Source organism: Centruroides sculpturatus, unplaced genomic scaffold, assembly GCF_000671375.1.
Source record: "Centruroides sculpturatus isolate CEXI.00-Female unplaced genomic scaffold, Cexi_2.0 scaffold232, whole genome shotgun sequence".
In the NCBI taxonomy this organism is placed as follows: domain Eukaryota; kingdom Metazoa; phylum Arthropoda; class Arachnida; order Scorpiones; family Buthidae; genus Centruroides; species Centruroides sculpturatus.
The window spans coordinates 198,355-225,543 of record NW_019384487.1 but is presented as its reverse complement, the minus strand read 5'-3'; the positions used below and the strand labels follow the sequence as shown (position 1 = coordinate 225,543).

The window sequence follows — 27,189 nt, the reverse complement described above, 5'->3', positions numbered from 1 at the left end:
ATAGTTTCCATGAATAGTTAAGTGTTTATCAAATTAAAACTGTTTTTGTTTGAATTTGAAATAAGTTACTTTATTTTATTTTATTCCATTAAATAAACAATTAATTATATAATTTAGTAGTTAAAATAGTTTTTTTGAAATTTGACAATTAATAATTGTACCAATTTTTTGTTGTCCTCCTCAACTTTATCAATAATTTACATTACTGTATCTTTTAATACACAAAAATAAATATTTTTGTTCTTAATAATTAACAGAAATAATCTAGAATAAAACACACAAATCTATAAATAAGTAATGTAAGGATATATAACTGTTTGAGAGAGAGAGAGTAATCATCATGTGTTTATACACAAGAATAAAAAGAGGATTCTCTGCTCTCTTTTTTTAAAAAAAACTTTGTTATTTTTATAATTTGAAGAAAAATGTTTTATCATATTTTATAAATTCAGGTAAAAGTATTATTTTACAGTTGTTATTGTTATGATACAGTTAAACTTTTAAGGTTTGTTGTTATAACATTCAGTTGATATACTATAATTTTTTATTTATGAGGAATATCTGTACTCCTAATACAAAAAAATAAAAAAGTTTAAGGAAGAGCTTTAAATTATAAAATTATTGTGTCTATCCTTTGTCTTATGTCGTAAAGTTGTCTAAATTATGTATTTGTTTATTCAACAAAATTATGAGTGAATATAATAATAAATAATCAATAAATTCTAAATTTATAATCAAAACAATAGAAAAAATTTCAGGATTGCAGATATTNTATACATCTCCTTTGTGTCTAAAGTATACCACATACTGCTAGAAACTTAAATATTAAATGCAAATCGCATTTGACACCAACATTAATACTCTCATCTCATAAACCATAGCTAGAGTTAAATTTAAGCAAAATAAACTAAGAATATCACAAAATTGTGGTATCACCACTAACAAGTGCAGTGTAAATAATGTAAAATAACTGCACCCTAAGCGAAATGGCATCTGTGACCACTCAGTAAACTAGTTTAGTAGTGGTGGGAATTTCAAGTTTCCTCTTGTAATTTTGTCCTGATTAAAAGATGGTGCTAGAAATTCAGCGATGTACCTGTATTTCAAAAATTTGAATAGTTTCCATGAATAGTTAAGTGTTTATCAAATTAAAACTGTTTTTGTTTGAATTTGAAATAAGTTACTTTATTTTATTTTATTCCATTAAATAAACAATTAATTATATAATTTAGTAGTTAAAATAGTTTTTTTGAAATTTGACAATTAATAATTGTACCAATTTTTTGTTGTCCTCCTCAACTTTATCAATAATTTACATTACTGTATCTTTTAATACACAAAAATAAATATTTTTGTTCTTAATAATTAACAGAAATAATCTAGAATAAAACACACAAATCTATAAATAAGTAATGTAAGGATATATAACTGTTTGAGAGAGAGAGAGTAATCATCATGTGTTTATACACAAGAATAAAAAGAGGATTCTCTGCTCTCTTTTTTTAAAAAAAACTTTGTTATTTTTATAATTTGAAGAAAAATGTTTTATCATATTTTATAAATTCAGGTAAAAGTATTATTTTACAGTTGTTATTGTTATGATACAGTTAAACTTTTAAGGTTTGTTGTTATAACATTCAGTTGATATACTATAATTTTTTATTTATGAGGAATATCTGTACTCCTAATACAAAAAAATAAAAAAGTTTAAGGAAGAGCTTTAAATTATAAAATTATTGTGTCTATCCTTTGTCTTATGTCGTAAAGTTGTCTAAATTATGTATTTGTTTATTCAACAAAATTATGAGTGAATATAATAATAAATAATCAATAAATTCTAAATTTATAATCAAAACAATAGAAAAAATTTCAGGATTGCAGATATTCTTTGATTAAATGCATTTTTTAGTATTTAGAAAATAGAAATATTTGAGGGGGAAAAAAGCAGAAAACTATAAAATATGGCAATAAATTGTATCAAAAGGACAGCATTATTATCAGAATATTTATTTTATAGATTAAATTTTATATATATTTAATAACTGAATCCATAACGAACTTTATTTCGGCCTGACACTTTTATATATAAAATGTTTACAAAGTAAAATATTCAAAATTTAAAAATATTTTCTATAAATATTAATATGTCGCCCACATTATTATTTATATATAAAATGTAAATCTACAGTAATTAAAAAAGAGGCAAAATTAATTTTGGTCACATATAAAAATTAAGTTAATTTAAAAATTGAATATTGTTAATTTAAAAAGTACGGCTACCATATTTAAAATCAAGACACTTTTGGATTAGTCGTACGAATCGATAAGGAAAGAATATTTCCTTATTCCCACAGAGATCAGAAACGGACCTTATACCACCAAAGAATTGAAGATGACGTGATGGTGACGATGAAAATTTTTCGTGACCAAAGACCAGTTGACCATAACGTTTAAAATTAAGTAATTTGAGAAGAAATATAAGATGTATCTGTTATCATCTCGAAATCAAATAAAGATGTCAAGTAAGTTGAATCCCAATACTGGTTGCCATAACATATTCGGCAAAAACATTACATACTATTACATGACGTAAAACTTCATTGTACATTCCAACAGTTATTCTTAATCTTTGTGAGTTACAAATTACTTACATTCTTCACAGACTCCAATAATTCACAAAAACAAATTCTCGAAAAGTATGGATGTTTCTAAAAATTCCGCTTTCAGTTATGGAACGTAAAATGTACAATACATAGTGCAAAGATAATTATGAAGAAATTTGATTTCATTAAAATATTTGCGTAACTGTAAAGATTCTCAAGCAGTCTGTTTGAATAAGAACTGGAATTTGTAATTTTTTAGAAACATCTTGTATATATGTAAGCAAAAATTACATACTTTCAAATATCATTGTAATCAAGCCATTAACAGTTCAAATATACATTTTTTTTTTTTTAATTTATTGCATACAACAAATGGATTCAAGTTGGATATGTAACAAAAACATTGATAATCACTCTTCATGTATTTATTTGTCATAAAAAAAAAAAAATACATGACATTTTAGTGCTGTCCTTATGTATACAATAGATACAATTATCATTTGAATTGCCATAGTTTTCTGTAGGAAGTTATATTATTTTTAGTGAGGTTGTTTTAAGTTTTTGTTCTATTGTAGTCATTCAGTTCTCATTTTGATAGGGTTACAGTTTGTTTTTGTTAAAAAATTTATATAATTCTACAAAGATTTATCTGTTCTTTAAGTAGATGATATATCTGATATTTGTAAAGTCCAAATTATTCCTTATTTTTATGTCAAATCTGAGAAAATTTGTCTTATTCCTATCTGCTGTCTTGCAGCTACTCTAACAGAGATTGACAAACATTTTTACAATAGGAGCCATATATTATCTGTCAGAAATAAATGAGAGTTGCATCCACTATTGAAATGCTTTATGTTATATATAGATAACATACCATAGTTATCACTGTTTTATATTAAATATTACTGCTACTCTATTGTACTGATACATTATGATTAGTTAGGTAAATATTTGCTTAACTTCTTTGACATTATGTATGTGCATTTACTTTTCAGTTGTCTGTTCAAGGTTAAGTTGCAAGTTACATTTACAATATGTTTGTATGTAACACTACATAATAGTCAACAAACTTACAAAATATTAAATATTTTTAAATTAATTAAGTAGTATGAAGTTTATAAGTATATGGGGGGCACAGTAAGGGTCTAGAACAGGTATGGTCAACATATGGCTTGTGTAATAAATTTATGTCGCTCACAATTAATCTTTCAATATTAGCTACTGAAGTCCGAATAGCTCGATGAAAATTTCTGACACCTTAAAAAAAAAAGGTCAACAACTCACTGTGCACTTAGAGTTAACCCTCCATTACAAATCTCATAAGTACAGCATAAAATGTTGATAAAGCATGATAATGTGAAAAATGTATCTGTAATCTCTATGTACAATTTAGTCTGTACGGGATGACACCACGACGAGATCTCGCACCACCTCAAAATTTTCCTAGGGCATCCTGTGGTTTGGCCCATGAAAAAAGTTTTCTTTCCAATTCAGCCCGGGAGGCAAAAACTGTTGGCCACCCCTGGTCTAGAAGAATCATATGACTCACAAGTTGTCAGCTTTTAATTAACTAATTTCCAACTTTTTGATTCTTGTATGTTAAGTATTTACTGCAATATAGATTTGTTTAAAAAATTAATGCAAAAATATTTTTGTCAAGATGGCAATATTTTTATTTTGTCAGCACAACAGTTTTGTTATAAATTTGCTTACAGAATATGTTAAAATATCCTGCTGAACTTTGGAATCTTGTGGAACATGATTTCTGACATCACTGTTTATAATAAACTATACTGCATATATATTATTTTTAGTACAAGCTATATATGTATATAGTGTTTTAATAAAATTTGAATACAAGTTTTTAAGTACATTAGATAGATGTAAATTGTTGTTCATTTGTTATTGATACAGTCTGTACTATAAGTTACTTCAGGCTTATAATTATTAAATCAACACACACTCAAAAGTGGAAAACATCAGTGACTGAGGTACTGAACAATTTGTGATTAGGTTGTGGGTTTGCAGATCTCCCATATGTATTGGCCTATTCCATCAGTTTAAAAGTGGAAATGTTTTTTTTTTTAATTTAAACATTAGCACACACAGTTGATGAGAACACCATTGATGTAAAATAAATCACTAATAGTTTGTAAGACTAGATCATAAAAATGTAAAATATTTTTTAATATAGTGTTAAACATTTGGCTTGGGAGAAGATAATTTTTATTGCATAATGTTTTTTCCTAATAAAAAGGTTTTTAATCATGTGAAAATTTGTTGAGCTTTCTCAAAAATTTACAATATATTTGGAATAAATGTATTTATAATAATAATAATAATCTCTATTGTCATATAAACAAAATATATATCAGGTCAGTCCATAAGTTCATGCGTATTTTTATCTACAAAAAAAGCAACAAAAAATCTTAATTAAATTTTATTTCAATCTACAATGTATTCACCATTATTTTGTACAATTTCTTGCCATCTTGATGGTAGCTTTTTAATCCTGTCTTCGTAAAATGATTTTGGTTTTGAATCAAAATATTCAGAAAGCCTTTTTTACATTGTTCTCATTCTCAAAATTTTTCCCCCTTAAAAAATTCTGAAAACTGCAAAAAAGATGATAATCACTGGGAGCAATATCTGGCGAATATGGTGGATGAGGTAAAATTTTCCAGTTGAAGCTTTTGAGTTTCTCTACAGTTATTTTTGCAGCATGTGGTCTGGCATTCTCATGTTGCAAGAGAACCTGCTTTCTGTTCACTAATGACGGTCGATTTTTTTTCAATTTTTCATTTAAACGCTCTAATTGATCACAATACATTTGAGCTGTAATTGTTTGATTAGGTTCTAACAGCTCAAAGTGAATTACACTTGACATATCCCACCAAACAGACAAAAGAATTTTTTTGGATGCAACCCACCTTTTGCAGCCGGTTTTGGCTGCTTGTTGTGATCTGTCCATTGTCTTTTTCTCGTCACATTATTATAGAGGATCCATTTTTCGTCTCCAGTAACCAGCCGATCAAGAAAAGGTTCTAAAGTAATGCGGGATAAAAGAGATGTGCAAATGTTTACACGTTGTTGTCGGTTAGCTATTGACAGTCCATGTGGTATCCATTTTCCTAGCTTTGAAACTTTTCCGATTTGTTGTAGATGTCTATGAACAGTTCCATGGGATGAATTTAAACGTTCTGCAATTTCATCAACTGTTAAAGATGGTTCTGCTTCAACTAGTGCAGAGAGAGCATCATCATCAAAGTCAACAGTTCTTCCAGTACGAGCCTTATCCTCCGCACTAAAATCATTATTTCTAAATCTTTCAAACCACTTCTGTGCAGTCCTTACACTAATTACAGTTTGATTATGAACAGTATTTAATTTTTTGGCTTCATTTGTAGCATTCTCACCACTTAAAAATAAAAAGTATAAAACATGTCTCTTATATTGGTCTGTTACTTCCATTTTAACAAAAATAAACAACTGAAATGTTTCCAATTCTGAACAGTATTATATGAATGAGATTCAATTTAACACTTCAGTGTAAAAAGTATCACATTAGACTGACAATTTTAACAGCAAAACATGATTTTTCTCAAGGTCATAAAACCATGAACTTATGGACTGACCTGATATAAAACAGTTTTCACTTCTTTCTGGAAATTTCTACATTATCCTGTTTGTCAGTATTGAAATATTTCTGTCATCTATTGACTTTTAACCCATTATAGAATCAATTTCTGTTACATTTGTATTAAATTATTCCTCAAATATTTGTATGAGTGAAATGACTGTAAAATAATTTATTACTTTTGGTAATTATGACAATTCTGTGTGTGTAATCTAAAAATTTAGAATGTGAAAATGAATTTATTCTAAGTTGTAAGGTTACAAAATGAAGAATGTGTGCAAAATAAATTAGATAAAACATACTTGAGCAGTCTCAGTTCAACAAAATTGAACCTATTCCATGCTTTGCTGCTTTTTGATCTTCTATTTTCAAATGTTTCAAAAGACATTGAAAGTCCTTAGTCATATATTGGTGGAGCTTGTTCTCAATTTTTTTGCAAAATTCTGCAGTGGAATTGGTCTCCCACCCTCCATCTTATAATTTCTGCTTCAACCAGTACCAAAATCATTCAATTGGTAATAGTTGAGATATATTAAACATATTGTTTTCACAGGGAACGTACTGTATTCCATATTGGTCAAAGGCAGCAGTTATGTCTTAAGCATAGTGAGACTGCTATATCTGGCCAAAACATAATTTCCATTTGAATAGTGCTTCAAGAATGGGACTCATAATACTATATACTTTTATTATACTTCTCTGTTAATCCAAAGTTTAAATGGTGTGAAGAAGACTGGAGATCACCCATAAGGGCTTACAGTTGCCCACAAGAAAATTTTTGTCAGAAATTGCATGACATTTGATCTTCACTTCTTGCATAATAATGTCCTTTCCTTTTTCACAGTAAAAACTTTTATTTCCTGCACATTCAGAGCCATCTAGTGTAAAATAATACTTATTGCCCACAACAACATCCAGTTTGTTTTTTGGGCTGTATATTTCATTTGTTCAGTCATTGGAGAGTAACCTTGTTTGATTTTCCTACTGTTCAGTGTATTTGGGTGCAGAAATTCTTTTCCTAATAAAAATATAAACATTCCTTTTCTTTAATATTATATACAGGTGTGGGACATTTGAACTTTTTGTAACTTGGCTCAAAAGACTGACCCAATGGTATTGGTTATCTTCTTATATTTTGCTTCAGTTGTTTTAAGCTTTTATCTTCCATTTCTTTTAGCTCTGATAGCATTTTCTTGAATTCCACACTCTTAATTTTAATTTATATAATGCTTTTTGGAATGCTTATACATTTAAAATGTTGCACAGTGAAAATTTTACCCTTTATCAAATTTCTATTATAAAAAAATTTTGATGATTTTTTTTTCTATGTTCATCTTTTTTAGGCCTTTCATTTCTAGAAGTCGAATAAGCAATTCATGAAATTTACACGTTCAGTTTCTTTACATGCATTCATGTGCAGGAAAAAATAGAAGGAAGTTATTTTGAATTTTTAGTTTGTGTCTTTATTACAATTATTTATTGTTGTATTATGGATTACAATTCAGCACTGTTATTTTAATTTGTTTATTGTAATTTTAAACATTTACAAAAAGAGTAAATTAATTGCTTGTTTTCCCTACATTATTTGTAGCACTTGTCTGCAGTATTAGTAGCAACTCTTAAAAGTAATTGTTTAATAAATTTAACACTGGCCTATATTCACTTAATTTCGATACCTTTATTTAATGAATTATTATAGACTTTATAAATACAACTGTTTGTTCTTACTAATTTTTTTGCAAGAATTGAAAGTTATTGTTCATATTTTTCAAGATCTTTTTACTGTTCAAGGATTAAGTATTCATAAACTTTATTTTTCATATGTTACATTTTTTTCTCTTCTAAAATAGTTAAGAGTACTGAAGCACAATCTATACAGGTAGCCCTCGGTTTATGCCACAGTTCCATTCCTACAAAAGCCAGCGTAAAACAAACCCATATTTACAGTGAGGTATAGGGTTAGGTTCTACATAAGTGAAAAATAAGCAAATAATTTTGTTTATTAATACAATATAATACAAAATACATATAAATTTTTAATTTTTAAAATGTATTTTATCATAAAATAAAGTGAAATGTTTTTATTAAAAAATTTTAGTTTCGGATCTCTTACATTTTTCGGAAAAAGTGCCCATCTTTAATTGTTTACATTTTTGTTTTCTTTCATTGAGAATTTCGGAATATGGTCGAATGGATGCAATAATCCTTCTTTTTACATTTGCACTTCACTCCCAATCATTGTCTAACTCACAAAGTTCATCCGTCAAACTTCCATAGTTGAAAGGATACATTAACCCGACGTAGAGCTACGGATGAGCGGAGACATTGATTGGTCGACCACTGATCACTGTAGCGTATGTATAAGGTCAGTTTGAGCGGGAAAATTGAAGGTGGCTAAGGAGAGATAGATATCGTCTGGCTAATAAAAAATTATTGTCTGGCCAACGAGAAGTAGATTTGTTTCACTACCAATAGTTTGTGATTGCTGGAAGTGCTACTGCGTCATAAGGTGTTTTCCTAAACGAACTGATACGGGATACATTCATTGGCGCTATGGATTTGGACGCCATTTATTGAACTATTAAGTTTGATAACTTGACTCGTGGGTACCTAAACATTTAGTGTTTTAATATTAATTTAATGCAAATGTATACATACCCAATAATATTAAACAGAAAAACTAAATATATTCAATAAAAATCTTTGTTTTAACGAATGTACAATGTCACAACTCGGTAAACACATCAACACTGAAATGAAAATCGGTCTGGCATAGGGAAAATCGAGGAATTACACCACAAAATGGCAAATTGCGTAGCGGCGTTATTGTGAATCGGCGTAAATTGAGCTGGTGTAAACCGAGGCTACCTGTACTACAAATTACAAAGATTTCCTTTTTTTAATGGTGCTATTTCTTCTTATTTTTTAATTAAATTTGCCATTTTGAACTCAAGAAGGGTAGCTTCTCCATTCCATTCTCAGGATAGCACATTTAGTAACCAATTATTGCTTACAGACTAATAAAAATATTCTAAATAAATCACTACTAGTTTCTTTTTATTTTTAAAATTAATTCTTATATTATTTTAAATTTAATTGAATTGGAAGTTAATATGCTTGCAGTTTACTTACAAAAGCCTTATTTCTAAGAGGTGTGTTTTTTGGAAAAGAAAAATCTGAAATAATTATATCTACAGCAATATCTATGAGAATGTTGTCAGCTTTGTGGTTTTTTTGAAATATTTTAAGGGTTGTTAGTTAAAGAGAAAGTGAAACATTTTATAAATAACTTTAAAAATAAATATAACAAAATTGGTAAATTTGTCAGCTCAGCTCTTACGGAGTTCAACATTAATGCAAATTTTATAAATTATCCAAACATTGTTAACTAATTTAGTGAGAGAGAAGAACATAAAATTGTGAGAAGCTCTAACTGGTTAAATATCTTAATATAATAAAATAATCATTCCAAATTCAGTCAAGTTAATATAAGTTGATTTTAAATTTTTGGGAGGCTTCACCTACTCCTTTTTGGCTTTTTATGAGGGCCAAATGGCAAACCTCACTTCAAATTTTAGCACTGCTCTAAAAGCCTTATTTCTAAGAGGAGTGTTTTGTTTTGTGTAAAGTTTAGTATCTTGTGGGTCCTGACAGACAGTTTAGAAAAACAACAAAAATTTTATTGATTGTCTAAGGCACTAAGGGATGACTCTTACTCTCTCATACTTGCATAGTTATACAACATGATTTTTATACAATATGATTTCAACTGACTTGAAGAGAGAAATAATTACATATGCTTATTATTGATTCCTTTCAGTCATCTCATGATTTCTAATTTACTGTTGATTGGTTTCTCTTGACATTGGTTTATCAGTGTTGATGTTTGCAGAACAGAAGTGCAGGTCCCAGTATTTCTAATGCGGTCTTTACTCTTCTGTAGAGGAGTAACCAGAATTGTCCACTAAGTATTCCTATTTAGTAAGAGTCCAGCTGCACAAGTTCCTTTTAGTTGGAGGCCAGCAAGAACCTATATCCCCCTAAGAGTTTGGAAAAAAAATGTTTTTCTCTGTGTTTGCTACTTTTGTTTTTTGTAGACTCATCGTTCCTCAATGTTAGCCAATCTGGTTTTAATCTAATGAATAATCTGTGTCGGGTAGGCAATTTACATTCTCACAGGAATGCACTCTATGTTTATTTAAACCATGAGGACGTTGATACTTTATGCCTTTTATCAGCAGGGTTATAGCTATCTTATGATGGGAGCTCAAATCAAGATCTCACATTTCATAATCTTTGTATCTATTGAATTCATAGTTAAAATAATTTAATGATAATGACCACATGACATCTTACAAAACCAAGAAAAAATGTTTCTCATATTAATATATTAAGTATTTTGTAAATGATAGAGATACTAAAGTTATACATATGGCTGATGGGTATCACATTTGGATTATAGGTTAAATTTTCTTTTACAGAAATTATCTTATTAAAAAAATAATCCATAATGTGAAAAAAAATGTAGAAAATTCTTAAAATACTGATATTAATACTCAGTACAGTAGTACTGAGTATTTAACATCTGTTTAAAATATTTTTAATAATTGGAATCATTTAGTTGACATGGCATGATTAATTAAATAGTTACCAATTGCTTATTCTGATTAAAGCAATTTTAGTTTTGGGAAAATATTATGCGCAAGTCTTAATTTTTTGGTGACAGGATATATTTTTTTTATCTTTCTGTACTGTTCATCAATAGATTAACAAATATTTCTGTAATGAACATCTAAGGGCACACTTGGCAGGTTGAGTGTAATGCTCTGTGTCTCCAAAGCAAATAGTCATTGGAAAGAGAGTCAAAAAATGAAGAATTGTCCTTTTTTTAAGTGAATAGTTTTTGAGATATTGCAATTTAAAAATTTATGTACAAACTATATGGATTTGGCAGATGATGGGAGTTGTTACATGCTTCACAATGTTCAGTGGCATGCACCTGTCAATGATTAGCACCAGTGTTTCAACAATCAATTAAGACAGTGCAACAGAAAATTCCAAAATTTTATCACTTGTTTACAGTATGATAGTAGAGTATAATATATTCTTGGGACATACTGAAAACTTGTGTGTTTCAACTACATTCCATATTTTAGTTACCATACACCGATGTAAGCTGTTGAATGATGATGAAATGATTACAAATAAAGCCAAGCTAGGCTCAAATTTTGTTTATTTATTTATTTTTTAAAGTGTTCATGGAAACTACATGTCAGGTCCACAGATCTTCTGTAACTTAGTTTTAAACAGAAAACATAGTTTATTCAAAATTTAGCTAGAATGTTTTTTGTTGTTATTGTTGTTAGCCATATGTGCTATATTTTTTAACTTTCATTTAATTCCTGGTTTTCTACATTATATTAATTAATTTAATTACATTAATTAAATTTATAAATTGAATTAATTCAATTTATAAATTGAATTAATTCAATAAATTGAATTAATTCAATTAATTATAAATTGAATTAATTCAATTTATTGAATTAATTCAATTTATAAAATTCTGAATTAATTCAGAATAATATGAAAAGATTTAATTTTGCATAGTAAACGAATTTAGTTATACTTGTCTATTGCTCAAAAATTGTTATGTTTTTGTTGAAAAAAAGCTGCAGAACAATAAATTTATAGTATTTTAAATGCCACTTTACTCAAAACTACTATAAACACTTTAATGAAGCTACATATGTGCTTCATTAATCTGTGCTCTAGGATTTCTTTGATCTTCTGGTTTTCTTTGTTAGAACACTTCATTGTTACAGTTGTTATAACAGTAACATAATGTTGAAACCAAGACTTATACAGGGTGAGTCATAAGTCTCCATACAAATGGTGAAAGCGGTGATTATTTGTACAAATGGTATCATATGATGCAACAGAATAATGTCAATCCATTCTTCCTTCGTTGGTGGCATTTCTTTTCAATTGGTTTACCTTCCTGAAAATGAAAAAGAAATTAGTCACCGCTTTCACCGCATTTGTATGGAGACTTATGACTCACTCTGTATTTATGTTGTTATAATGTTATGAGTTTCAGTTTTGGATTATTTTGCATAACAATTGCTATAACAGGGTGTTATAAGGAGAGAAACATAAAAATCAGAAAAATCTCAAAAGTACATCTTTCAAAATAATTTATATTTTGTTAGACAAATTCCCTTTTAGATAAGTAGAACTCACTCACTTAATCATGGATATTGCTATCTATCATTTAATGTTATTAAAATAGGCAAGTTCTAAAACATACAAGCTATAATATAATTATAAAGCTTACCTTATTATAATTAGAGTTTGGTTACAGTTATCATTATATATATATATATATATTTATTCTCTTTTCATACTATCAGCCTTGACTTGTGATTGATAATGCATGGTTGTTATATAACCAATAATTAACTTTATACTTTAGTCTTAATCATTATTTGCTTGCAGTATAAGCATTTAAATTGTTGAAATTCCTACTTCAGTTATATGGTAGATATTGTTAAAGATAGTATTGAAAAACCAGCAGGCAAACAATACTGTAAGACAGTGGTTTCCAACCTTGTGCCCGTGGGCGCACATGCACCTGCAGTGCTATTTACATGTGTCCATGGCAAAGTGTTGAAATAATTAAAAAGATTTAAATCTTAACAATAAAGAAAATAAAAAGATACTTTAGTTTTTAAAATCTTGCCAAATGTAGTTAGAAATTTGCTAAATTGACTACATTTGGGCTACACACTGCTGTCTAATCATCCATCATGCCTATTATAATCATGTCTCCAGTGGAATCTCTATTGTATTAGTAGAGAGGTTGAGGAATTTTTCATTGCAAAAACATGAACATCGGCTGTTCAGCGCCACCATTCTGTAAGCCTAAAAGTTTGACAGTGGCGTTTGGAACGTCGAGTGTGATTCCAATGACTATCCAAACACCATTGTCAAACTTCTAGGCTTATAGGATGGTGGCGCTGAACATCCGTTGTTCACATTTTTGTGATGAAAACTTTGGCTGCAACCTCTCTAGTAATATGGTATTAGTTGTCATTGTGTGTTGTAAACTCATACTGTTGTCATCACATGCTGTAATTGTGTTGTGTTTTTTTTTTGTATATAAACATTTTACCACAAAATGAGTAATCCAAGTAAAAAGCAATGAACCTATCATTTTACCAAAGATTGGGAAGAAGACTACTTTGTTATCGAAAGTAAGGAGAAATGTATTTGCTTAATATGCAACATCATTATATCAGTGGGAAAAAAAAAGTTGAACATCATTACAAAAACCAATCACACTTATATTGAGGTTAGTTATCTGACTAAATCTGAGTTAAGAAAAAGAATATTTAATCAACTAAAATCGGGATTATCTATCCAGCAAGCATTTTTTACCAGCCATGTAAATAAAAATAAAAATGCCGGTATTGCTTCCTTTAAAATTTCTTATTTGTTGGCAAAACAAAAAACCCATTTTTAGAAAGTGAACTAATTAAGGAAGAATTTCTGGTTGGAACTGATTCATTATTTGAAGGATTTTCTAATAAACAAAAAATTATTTCATCAATACAAGATTTGTCATTATCAAACAATACAAGTACAAGCACAAGAAGAATTCAGGCAATTTCAACAGATTTACAAAGTCAGTTGAAAAATGATTTGGAAGAATGTGAGTCTTTCTCATTACAATTAGATGAGTCAACAGATGTATCAGATACAGTGCAATTGGCAGTAATGATAGGAATGGTATTCAGTGATTTTAGTGTGAAAGAAGAACTACTTAAAGTAACTATCAATGCAAGAGCAAACAAAGGGTGAAGATACAGTGGTGCCTCGTATAACGTACTTAATCCGTTCCAGGTGCACATCCATTAAGTGTAAAGTCCGTTATACAAAACGCATTTTTCCATAGAAATACATGTTAAAACATATAATTCGTTCCGCAGCATAAAATAACCGTATTGTACCGTAAAAAAATGAAAATGGAGCAGTCACCAATTATGCCGGGTGGTCAGATGTTGTGAGGAGGAGGTGAACGAACACTTTCTTTACACATTCATAAAGATACAGACTTTTTACACATTGCAGCAGGTCTCTTTTTATTGTTTTTTAATCGGAGTCAGATTCAGGAGAGGCTACCGGAGTTTGCAGGTCATCTCCTCTTGTTCCATCCTTTGTTTTTTGGCAGCTTGCTTCTTGAAAAACATGTCCAAGGTGGTCTGTTTCTCTCTCTTCTTCAACAGCTGTTGGAAATGACAGGCAAGGGTGTCATTGACCCAGCTATTCCAGAGTGAGCTAGTCTCAGTTTGTGATAAAAATAATAAAAATAGGCAGTATTGATTGTTTCATTATCGATTTATACATCAGATTGACATCAGTTAAAAAGATTAAATGCTAAAGTGAGAAATTTTCTGTTTGGTTCGATAATTTATAGATTTATGCAATTCATACTTTGATTTCAAGACATAATGAATTTTGAAAAATAAACTGGTATTTAACATGTTTTTATTAATTATGAAATTAAAAAAAATGAATATTACATAAATTTTATATAATATTATCTAATTTACTTTGAAATTAATACTGAATATTTTATAGTGGACTGTAAATGGAGAACTTCGAATTGGATTTTTCACTCGACGACTGATACAAGTCGGTGAAGAATTAACATTTGATTATCAGTTCCAAAGATACGGGTAAGAAAAATGCTTTATGTTTTCCTGTTTATTGATTTTAATAAATTAGATTGTTATAAATTAGCTTAAGAATGCAAAACGAATAAAACTAATGGAAGATAAGGGAATACTTTCAAACATATTTTTAGTATTTTAAAGTAAATTATCTGTAGGCAATTACAAAATACATTAACAACAACCATTGCATACCATATTTCAATGCATATTAGTGATGGGACAGTACCAAAATTTCCCCCAATTTTGATATGATTCCAGATTCTGATTTTTTTGTATACTTTCTAAAGTTTTTTTTTTTGTTTAGGAAAATTAACTATTTACATTACGAGCATGGTACATTCGTTAATTAATAAACATTAAACTTAAGAATGGAAAATGATTTCGAAATCCAGAATCAATCTTTCAAAAGAAACCAAAAATTCTCCATTCATGTGTGGATATGCATGCTTTTATTGTGTATTACAAAACAAATTAGTAATCTTGTTTCCGATAAAGTTAATATTGCGACACTACTCCAAAGAAATTATTGCTAATTAATTTCTGTTTACTCAAAGAATTATCCCATCATATCAACTAGAGTTGCCATCTTTGGAAATTGCTTTCTGGCCAATGCAAGAGGGGAGGGTAAATGAGAAGATACACTTCTTTTTTTCATGCTTATCGCAATTGGCATGCCACGTAAATGCTGTAATTCCATCATACTTAACATTAAATGAGGTTTGGCAAATGATGCAATGAGCCAAACAAATTATCATTATTAAGAGTTAACTAAGTTTCGAATTCATTCTCTTGAGCCAGGTTTTCTTAAATGTACAATTGTGTAAACTTTTTTCAAGGAAAAAATATTCAAACAAATGTCTAGACCAGGGGTCGGCAACCTGCGGCTCGCGAGCCACATGCTGCTCTTTGGATGTGAAGCCTCGGCTCTTTAGTTCCATACGCAAATATTATTTATTTTATCAAAAAAAAAAACATTTAAAAATCGTTCTGAATCGATTAACGAGGATTAGGCACCGATTCTATCTCTCAGCCACTTGTACTCGCTTTTCACCGCACCCCTCCCCCGTGACACGCGTCGTCACTGTCGTCAGTCCGTCGGAAGCTCTCGAATGACGCCGTCGTCGGATGTTTCTATGAGGTTTAATTCGCTTTCGACGCAAGACAATTCTGAATAAATAGATTAGTTTTTTTTTTATCAAAAAACTTTATTTATGCGAGTACTATTTATTGTTGGCAAGAAAAAATTTTGTGGCTCTTTAAAAACTTTGAAATTTTGTAAATTGTAATTTTTGGCTCTTCCGACTCAAAAGGTTGCCGACCCCTAGTCTAGACTGATTCATCTTGAAAAATCAATTTTTAAAACTCCAAAACAGCAGAAAATTTAGTGCAAATAATTATTGTGCTGCAATTGAAAAAAATTGTATACAGGTAACCCCCATATAACATGGGAGTTATGTTCCAAAAAATTGCCGTGTTATGCGGATCCGTGTTATACGAAACAAAGAACTAGTGCAAAAAGGGGTGCTAAGTTCCAAAATTTAAAAAACATGCTGTTAAATCCTTATTTAAATTGGATTTATTATTCATTTTTTTCATAGGTAAAATACTTATTTATTATTTAAGTAAATATTTTATCAGAGGATTATTCATTTTATATGATGATCTCAGCATGACTGGTAACTGTTTTTGGATGCATTCATTAATAGCGGTCGCTCTGCAACGGGCGTGAACTGCTGTTTGTAGGAATTTAGGAATGACAGTGAAAGAAAGATGGTGGCGCCTGCACTGTCAATAGTATTATGATGGAGGAATCTATAATTCTAAAATGAGCTTTTAGAGGCAAAAGAAGGGTCCCAATTGTAAAATTTCACCATTAAATGGATTATTTGTTGAAAGAGCATTCAAAGTAGCCACAAAAACAATTCGAATGCTCACACGGAGTTATGCAGAAGTATAAAAGAACGCATCCTTTATTACATTTCATGTTGTATGAGGGTTTTACCCAATTCCTGAACCGTGTTAGAGTGAACCCGTGCTATAAAAGCACCGTGTTATACGGGGGATGTTCCCAATTCTCAAATCGTGTTAGAGTGAATCCATGCTATAGAAGTGCTGTGTTATACGGAGGTTACCTGTACTTATAAATTCCCACTTCCATCCATCCATCTATCTGTCTGTTTGTCTGTCTTTCCTTAATCTCAAGAATGGAGTTAGATAGATGAAAATCAAGTCCAGATATGAAAAGCTTAGGAACAGGATTAACTATTTTTTCCCTTGAAAGAAGTTAGATAGATAACTGGCACTACCCTATTCCTAACAGGAAAAGTATGATGTACAGGGACAAGCCACTACTAATTTGAGGTGGAGAACATATATTTTAAATTAAATTAATTAAAAGTATGATAAAAAATTGTAGCTCAGCATTGTGATGATGTCACAATAAATAATTGCTTGTTTTTACTTAGAATCACATGAATTGCATTTATGATTCCTAGTATCATCTGTGAATCATGACAAAAATACTTCTATATAAACTGAAACTAGAACTGAAGAAGATTTGAACTTTTTTTATATATAATTGAAACCATGTTGTGACTCTTCTTTGATTCTTAAACACTATGTAGTATAATAAATTCAAACACTTGGCATTCTATCATCTTTATTTAGTTTAGTTGATACCTGTTTAAAATACACATTTCGGGCATAACATGCCCCTCGTTGACCAACTAAAATTATAACAAGAAATACATACAGTATGTAAAAGGTTAAAAATATATATATAAGTGGTAAAGATATTTTAGAACATACATAAACACGGATAAGAAAGAACATAGATGTAAGCAAAAAGTCTCGTACTGACAGTACATCCATCTTTTAATTTTGTCACCCAAAAAGGAAACAATGAAGGTACGTTTATAATGTATATGCGTCATGCAGATCACCTTATCGAGATGATAAATGTTATATTTATAATATTTATTTAAACAGATAGACAATAAATGTATAAGCTGTATAAATATGTATTCATCCATGATACCCAGTTTATAAATAATCCCGAGGTATGTTCTAAAATATCTTTACCACTTATATGTATTTTTTAACCTTTTATGTACTGTATGTATTTTTTGTTATAATTTTAGTTGGCCGAAGAGGGGCATGTTATGCCCGTTTGTGTATTTTAAACACGTATCAACTAAACTAAATAAAGATGATAGAATGCTGAGTGTTTGAATTTATTACACTACATAGTGTTTAAGAATCAAAAAGATTTGAACTGTCTTCTTAAACAGTTTGAATCTTCTTGTTAAACCTGATGTAGACCTATGAAAAGGAGGTTGTAACATTCATTTAAAGAAATTAAACTGTTGCTGAAAAAAGTATTTAAGGTGTTGTTCAAGCATTTTGTTATTATAAGTAAACATATTAAATATTAAAAATAATTTTATACAATATTTTTTTAATTTTTTGTTAATATTTTAAACTATTTTGCTGGTATTTAAGTACTTTTGTCGACTGTTGGCCTCAATTTGAAATTGCCTTCAAGCCGACCCAATATAGGTCGGGAAAAAAACTAATGTCACTCCATCTCCTTTAAAATGGTGACAGTTAGTGTTGACCAAATGCAATCTCTCATCGTTCCAACTACACAAAAGAAAAGTCTTCTGTGACAGATGTCATCTTGTATATGGGGCATTGCATGCTCTCTGCTTTGTTGACATAAAAGCTTCCAATAAGCTAATACTTAATTGTTAATATTGTAATTTAAAAAGTTTTTAATCTTTGATCAAAACAAATAATTAATTTTTTTGTTAAATGTAGAAGAATCATTTTAAGAATTGGAAATCATGACTAGATTTGCTCAATTCCAATACCCGAAAAATGTTTGATTTTTCTGATTCCTATTCTGATTAATCGTTCCTTCACTAGCACATATATTGCAATTAATACTGTTTTTCTCTAATTGGTTATGAGTTTGGCTTGCATTTTATTGGTTGAAGAAAGTCTGGAATCAGAAACCATTAACAAACTATTTCTGTTAAGGTATGTCAAAAGTGTTGTATTATACCATACCAGGTATGTACTGTACTTGCTACTGTACTATACAATAGCAAGTATCTCCAATCAAACCTATTTCTGTTTACTTGTAGGAATCTCTATATATCTTGAAACCTGTCTATCTCAAATATTTGTTATTGTTCCCTTGAGATAGACAGGTTCAACTATAATTCATCTCCCAAATCAATTATTATTTGTGGAAAAATGACAATTTTATTATTGTCATATACTTTATGTAGTCAAACCTCACTATAATGATATTTTGGAAACCAGGAAACTAGTATACTAAGATTATTATTCCTGACTGTCTTGAAATTTAAGAATCAAGATCATTAAGAAAGTGAAAATTAGTTTAAATGTTATTCACTACAATTTATATAATGCTTTCTGATTGGTTCTGAATTATTTATTAACCAAGAAATTGTATTACATTGTTTTGAACTTTTTGTTGTCTTAAAAAAATTTATTATTTTATTATTTATTATTTGGCTTATTTTTTGTAAGCTATGGTTTACAAATGCTGAATGAACTGTGTCAAGAGCAGCTAGTTGTTTGTTTCCCATTCCAGGAATTGTGATTTCCGTATGTTGGATTGTTTCCATTTGAGAAATAACTTCTAAGATACATGGAATTGATTCTTCCTCATCTTGGACATCTCTCTCTAACTCTGCCAGAATTGTCTCATCTGTGCAGTCTGTAAATAAATATAGCTTTTCATCAACAGAAGCATAATCTTCTGCCACAATGTCTAATGTTGTTGCCTGTAATACTGGAATATTTTTGGAGTAGTTCCTGGAGATCTCCACTTTGTGACACCAAAGGCATGTTACCAGCTTGTTTGATGCCAGGTCATTGTTCTCATTGTCGGATAACACAGATATATTATTCTCTTGAATGAAGACAAGTTTCACCTCTTCCAGCAGTTATTGATTGTAACAGGTTGCAAATTCCACCACCAGCTGGAGCTCTTATTTGGCAAGAAAAGGAAACACTTCATGATTGGTTGGCACTTGCAGTTCCTTGTAATCAGATTGGCTGAGATAGTGATGATGATCGTAGTACTGCCAATTAGCTAGATGTGGAAAAACTATTCTGGAGAACAGGGAAGATTCATAGATAACACTATTAGCAAGTAGGTGCTCTTAGTTCTTTGCCATGTGACTCATGTATCAGTAAGTCATGGCTCATGCCAATAGTCATATCATTGTATCAGGGTTTTTGCTATTGTTGTAGGGTGATAAATTACATTATTTGTATAGGACTTGGGCTAGGACCACAGAAGTTTTATCATTGTACTAAGGTTTATTGTTGTAATGGGTATTGTTTTTGAGAGGTTTGACTCTATTGCTTTATTTTCTTTATAATTTCTATTGTGAATGTTCTTAAATTTAGTAGTTAATCATAAAATAAAATGATGAAAATATGTATATTTTGCTTAATATTATATAAGGCATTTTTATTTTGAATTTTTTTTTAAATAACATTTGGATAAAATTTTGGAATATTTTGTTAACAAGATGACAATGATGGTAAATTTCTTAAATATTAAATAGTCCTAAGAAACATATAGCTAATTAGGAATGAATATTCAACTTTTTCAGGAAAGAGGCGCAAAAGTGTTTTTGCGAATCTAGTAATTGCCGAGGTTATATAGGAGACGATAAACAGTTAGAACTGAAGCCTTCTCAGAACAGAAGTCTTATACCTAAGCGTCGTAAAGCTTTAGATGAAAGGAAACGAGAATTGGTAGAAGATTTTGCAGTAAGTATTCTTATGAGTATTTTATTATTACATTTAATCATTAAATATAATTATAAATTAAATTTTCAAATTTGAAAGCAATCTGGTTCAGTAACAAAAATATATTGAAAGTGTATGTCTTTTTTTTTACAGTTAGAGGAGGAAATTGAAAAATTAAGTGCTGTTGGAAAGTTACGAAATCGAGAACAGACACTTATGCTAGCTAGATTGATGGTTCGGGCAGAAGACACTGACACTAGGCATCGTCTTTTGGATATTATAGAGGTTAATATTCTTTTTAGTCTAATATATAAAAACTGGACATAAAGATCTGATTATAAGAAAATTGGAATAACAGTGAAAGATTATCTTTTGAAGTATAATTTATGCCCACAAAGATAAGTTAACTAAACTTTGAAAGTACTTCATTAGAGTGAATTCTTTAAATAATGTAATGAAGCAAATCTAACAAAGCGAAATGTTCATATAATTTAAATATTGATTGGGAGATTTGAAGGAGGTTTCAGTATATGACAGTGTAGATTTAATCTTTATTGTCATGTAGCAGAAGTTCTTGATATATTCTGAATTTACAAAGAAAAAGAAAAGGAAATGAAAAGAAAACATATAAACTTTATGCTAAATTAAAAAATAATAAGGATAATAATCAATAATATATATTTATTAATTTTTAACTATAAATGTTTATTGGGTTGCAAGTTTAAAATTACGCCTATAAATTCTCACTGGTGTCTGTACTTAAATTCAAGATAAAATTTGGATAAAATTTTGGAATATTTATAACTTAAACTCAAGAATGAAGTTAGTTAGATGACTAGGTACAACTCTATTTTTATCAGGATAAGTATGATGTACAGGGGCAAGACACTACTAAAATTGAGAGTATATATTTTAAATTAAATAAATCAAAAATATGATTAAAAATTGCAGCCCAGCATTGCCACTTTTGCTGCTACAAATAATGAAAAAGCAATTTTATTTGTGGGAATACTTAAAAAGTGTAATTTATCAAGTACATGTTGTACATTTGGCAGCCTTGAATGATTATCATAATACATATGAGAAGTATTGTCAACTGTTGAACATATAATTCATTGCCTTCAGGTTATACATCTTCAGAATAGGGACTATAATGATGAGCATCATCATCTGCATCACAAAAGACTCTATATAGCAAGTGTATCTTGTATGGTACAAATGAAGTGTTTGTTGCTTACAGTGTCAAGCGTGTCATAGTGGGTAGTTTTGGTAATAACTTTTTTGTGGAAATGTATTTCTTTCATGTGTCCTAAAATGAAATGTCATGATACCAAATTTAGTTGCAGTTGGTCTCCTAAATTTATTACTTTAATTACATTCATTCATACTTGAAATTATAAGCATTACAATATTATATTCTGCTTAATATATTAAGTTTTTCTGATTTTAGAATACAACAGAACAAGCATGTTTACGGTTGTTTCTGGACTATCATGGTCTCTCTCTTCTCTGGAGTTGGATGGTTGATGTAGGTGAAGATGTAGTATCATTAAAAACTCAAGTAAGTTTTTTAATTAATAATGCAATACTTGTAGAATGAATGACATAAGAATGAGAGACGAAATTTGTCTCTCAGAGACAGTAGTGATTCTGGTCACTTTTAATGATCTTGTTTTCGTTGATGATGTCACAATTCTACTAGGTTGATTATATATGTTCAGGTTATCTGCGCGCACCAATAAAATTGTATAATTTTTGAAAATGCTGAGTATGTAATTATAGATCACATGATAAGGAAAGCATGCATTCAAATAAAGCATGTAATTTTGATAAAGTTACTTTTTGTTTTATAACATTTTTACAGATTGTAAAGTCAATTTATCTCTTAACAAATAAAAATTTTAATAACCTAAGTTAGAAAAGTGTGCATACTTAGATATTTTTCAAAATATTACTATCTAATTTCTTCTTAACTATCTAAGTAAGATTAACATCATATTCACTAGTTTAGTAATTGATGTAGGATAATTAAAAAAAAAAAAAAGGAATCAGTGGCATTTCCGAGTAGACACTGGAAAAAAATCAGAAGCATTTTCTCTCTTGAAATATTTTTTTCCCAAGATAGAGAACGTTCTCTAATATGATTGTACAGTGCAAGTAGCATCCAGTCATCCATATTGGATATGATGAAATCGAGACGAAAGATGGGTCAAAAGATAACTATCTGCTCATCTCTGAGAAACGAGAGAATCTTCGAGAGAAAGAGTTGTCCAGAATTGCATTTGGAGAGATGCGATGATCTCTCAAGGCGTAAACAAATGATTAGCCAATCAGCGACTGGCTTGTAAGAGACGAAACGATGACCAGAATATGGCCTCACGTCAGCTATAAGTGTTACAAGTATCAGTGGTGTAGCTACAAATTTTTGCCACCCACTGAGCACCCCTACCCTACGCGTTTGTGCCTAAAACAGCTGCTTATTCTCCCCCTTGTTACTTCACTGTTTTTCATGGATATAACAGTTATAATGAGGAAATTTTGCTGGTCCCCTAATGCTCATTATAATTGAGTTTGACTGTACAGTAAAATTTTATTAATCCAAAATTTTTGTTTAAATTAATGTTTAAATTCGTTCGAACATTTATGTTCAATTTAAAAGTTTTTATTTGCCTAACAACAACGAAAATGAATTCGTTGAAAGTGCTAGCAACAGAAAATAACTATTAATAACACTGTACTCTGTGAACATTTCTTCCTGCTTTTCTTCTTTCTATTCTTATGCTTAGATTTTTTTGATTTAACTGTTTCTTAATTATGTTCTAATTGTTATTCCACATTTATAACAGATAATACAAATATAGTAATGTATAATATTATGAAACTGAAAATAAAGTGAAATGTTTGTACTTTCAGATTCTGCGTATCTTAACTCTTCTTCCTATTACAAACAAAACAATGTTGCTCGACAGCAAAGTAATGAGCGTAGTGGAAAGATGGGCAAAACAGTTATCACAAAAGATGGAAAGAGGAAAGGATGAAAGTGTAGAAAATGAAGCAATTAATCCAAATTCCTCTCAATTAGAAGAAGGTGAACAACCAGTAAAAAAATTAAAATTATGTGAAAGTGCTGACGTTACGTCAGATAGTGAGAGTTCTGACAGTCCCGCAACTGCTGATGCTGATAATGCGTATTTATCCACTGCCAACAGACTGAATTCATCTCTTCCACTAAATACGCCTAGTTCAGACATTAATTCGTCTGAATTTAACTTAATGAACCAAATTGAAGGCGACAGGTGTTATTCTAGAGAACAAGAGGCTATAATTCCTCAGTTTGAGAAGAAACCTGAATGTACAAATAATGCACTGTTAAAAGAACCGTTGGGTTCTAATTCTGGTTTTAGAAGAGATAATTTAGAATTGAGTAGATTGAAAGAGGAGAATGATGAAGGAAATAAATTTATGATGGGAGAGAGAAGTTCAGAAATAATTGGACGTGCAGACGAAGAAAGCAGGGATACTGTGGATGATGATGACGAAAGGAGAGAGCATGGAGTAGCATCAATGGCTTACAAACTATTGGAAGTTTGGAATGGTTTGAAAGTAAGTAATATTATGCTCTTTTAAATTGAAATTTAAATATTATTTATAATTAAATATTTTTTAACTGAACAATAATTGATATGCATTAGAAAATTGGAGTCATTATCAGTAAATTGTAAATTAGATGTTTAAATATGAACAAACATGAATACTCATAACTATATCATTTAATTTTTTGAAAATATAAAAAACTATATTCCAAAAATATGTATTTTTTATAGTATATGTAAACTTAGATTTCCCAAAGTATAGTCCATAATCTGATAAGTCTTTGAGATAAAAAAAAAAATACTAGTATCCACAGAAAACTTGCAAAGTGGCATATGAAATAGTGAGAAATGAATAAATTTTGTTTTTTAAAATCTTTTATATATAACTTCTGAGTTGTATCATGCATAATTTAACCGCAAAGAATATAAACAGGTCAAACGAACAACCTTTATAATCCAGCAATAATTTACAATAAAAAAAAAATGTTTTTAGCCATCTTAAGTCGTCTTGTAGAACATAAAAATTTAAAATACAAAAGCTGTAATATATAGATATTCAGTAGAACAAAGATAAATGTTTAATCTTTGTTCTGTTACATGTTTATATTTTGTACATTTTACATTTTGTTTAGATGAAATTGTTAATTCAAGTTTCATTCATATTGACAAATAATGAAACAAATGATATAAATAATTTGTTTTACTGTTTATTACTAGAAAGAAAACAAAACAAGGAATGATTTGCTTTGGTTGATGACTATTAGATTTATATTATATTATTTTCATTTTGTTTTCTTCATAGAGTAATGTATAATTGTTTGAATTAATGTTAACTCTAAGCAAATATAGCATAAATTAAAAACTAAAATGAAAATTTTTTTATAATTACTTTTTACATACATATTTTTGAAAATAATTACAAATTCTATGCTTACAATCTTAGTTCTGAGTTTACAATTCTTAAACTGCTGTATAGTAAATTAGGTTGTGACTTTTAAAATAATAATTTAATTTTTATTGCACAAAGAGGAAAATTTAAATTGAAGTATAAATTCGAACAGAATAAAATATTATCTCCTACTTCAGATTATTATAATTACATTTCTTAAATATGCTTAAAGGTTGAGTTTCAATTTTGAAAACAAATAAAATTAAATAAATTGTATAAATTTGAGTTAAAACTGTTTGTTCATGTTATTTAGGAAGTGTTTCGAATTCCTCGGCTTGAAAAGCAAAAGAGACGAGAGGATGAACAAGAGGTTGACAGATATGAGAAAGAATATTCTCGAAATGTCCGAGATCAAGATCAAGAATGGACGCAACCGAAAGATAAACATAATTCTTTTAAAGAAAAAAATTATAGAACCAGAGAATTTGAAAAGAATCCAAGTAAGCATTATTATAAATTATTGCTTTTTATTAAAACATTTGTTATAAACTGCTTGGTTTATCTTTAATAATAATTAGTTAGTTGAACTGTTTGCACAATGTAAAATTGCTAATACAACAGCACCGAAATTACAAATGGTAATTAGTCTGTAGAAGAGTGCAGTGAGATTATTCAAATGTTACAAACTTGATTTTGTTTTCCTATCAGCTATTACTCATTGGTATGCTCATTGACTTTTCACAAATTTCCCTTTGTTTGGTTTTTTCATTGACTTCAATATTATTTAAGCTTTTATTTTCATTATTATTGAAGCAGAGAGGGTATTAGTTTTGATTCAATGTTTTAATTTTGATAAAGCACATTTTTGCAAAAAGTAAGTAAACTCAGTACCATTGTTTCAGGTTTTCCATGTTGGGTAAACATGTATCATATGAAGCCACATCAAATTTTAATGGTATATTATTATATATACTGTAAATTAAATATATAAACTAATTAAATATTATTATATATTTAGTGTTTACAGCTGTACATGATAATTCAATAAGAAAAATTTATTGCGATATTAAATATTGTTATAGGAAATTAAGCACCACAGAATATATTTGTTTTTGAAAATCAGTTTTATCGTAACTTCTTTGAATACTTATGAAAAATAAATACATTAAAACATATTTTTAGATAAAAATAATACAATTTAAGATAAAATTGCTTAGTTTTAAAAAAAAATATCATATTTATTCTAATAAACAGCATGTTGTCTATAACTTTTCTTTATCTTGCAGTTGCACTAGCTTCTAGAGAGCAACTGTTATTTCTCTTCTTTGGGGATTGGGTGCAACTGTTTTTAAAGGGTTACTACTAATGGAATAAATTTATATTATTATTCAAACAACAATACAACAGTTGACACATTTTGCACTTTATTTTAACATATGGTAAGATTGACAACACAGAATAAAATGTGCAATTTTTCTGTTTATTAGTGGTTGGATTTAAATAATTCAACATCTAGTTCACTGCACTAGTGAGTGTTTTAAATATAAAAAAACATATACATATTTATTTATTTGTTTATATGAGGCCTTACGGCAGGGGTGGCCAAAACGTGACGCATGCGCCAAACTTGGCGCATTGGACGATTACAAGTGGCGCTTCAGTCAGTTCTGAGCAACATTGCCAGATTTGGCTTCTTTGCAATTATGAATATTACATAGAAAATTAATTTTTTATAGTCTGTCTTGGCAAGTTCATTTGTTGCACAATTCGTTGCAATCAACTTTACAGATAAAATGAGTGTTCTCCACATAGTAAATTACAGTGTATGCATGTATGTTTATTTTCGATCAGTGCATAGGCGTCTAAATGACAGTGCTACCGTCCGGACAGTCCACGAGTCGGTTGGACTGCTACACCTGTTGACCTTTTTTTTTTT

At 29.3% G+C, this 27,189-nt stretch overlaps 1 protein-coding gene across 7 annotated transcripts in view; it reads left to right on the top strand.

Annotated features, from left to right (window-relative positions):
- LOC111621622 (histone-lysine N-methyltransferase SETD2-like) overlaps positions 1-27,189 on the top strand; it is a 116,229-nt gene that overhangs the window by 68,268 nt on the left and 20,772 nt on the right. For all 7 annotated transcript variants that reach the window (XM_023363816.1, XM_023363815.1, XM_023363817.1 and 4 more), the window contains 6 exons: positions 14,881-14,978; positions 20,633-20,792; positions 20,925-21,056; positions 22,222-22,332; positions 23,685-24,374; positions 25,567-25,753. In XM_023363816.1, coding sequence (XP_023219584.1) covers positions 14,881-14,978; positions 20,633-20,792; positions 20,925-21,056; positions 22,222-22,332; positions 23,685-24,374; positions 25,567-25,753 — 1,378 coding nt within the window. The remainder of the gene's footprint in view (positions 1-14,880; positions 14,979-20,632; positions 20,793-20,924; positions 21,057-22,221; positions 22,333-23,684; positions 24,375-25,566; positions 25,754-27,189) is intronic.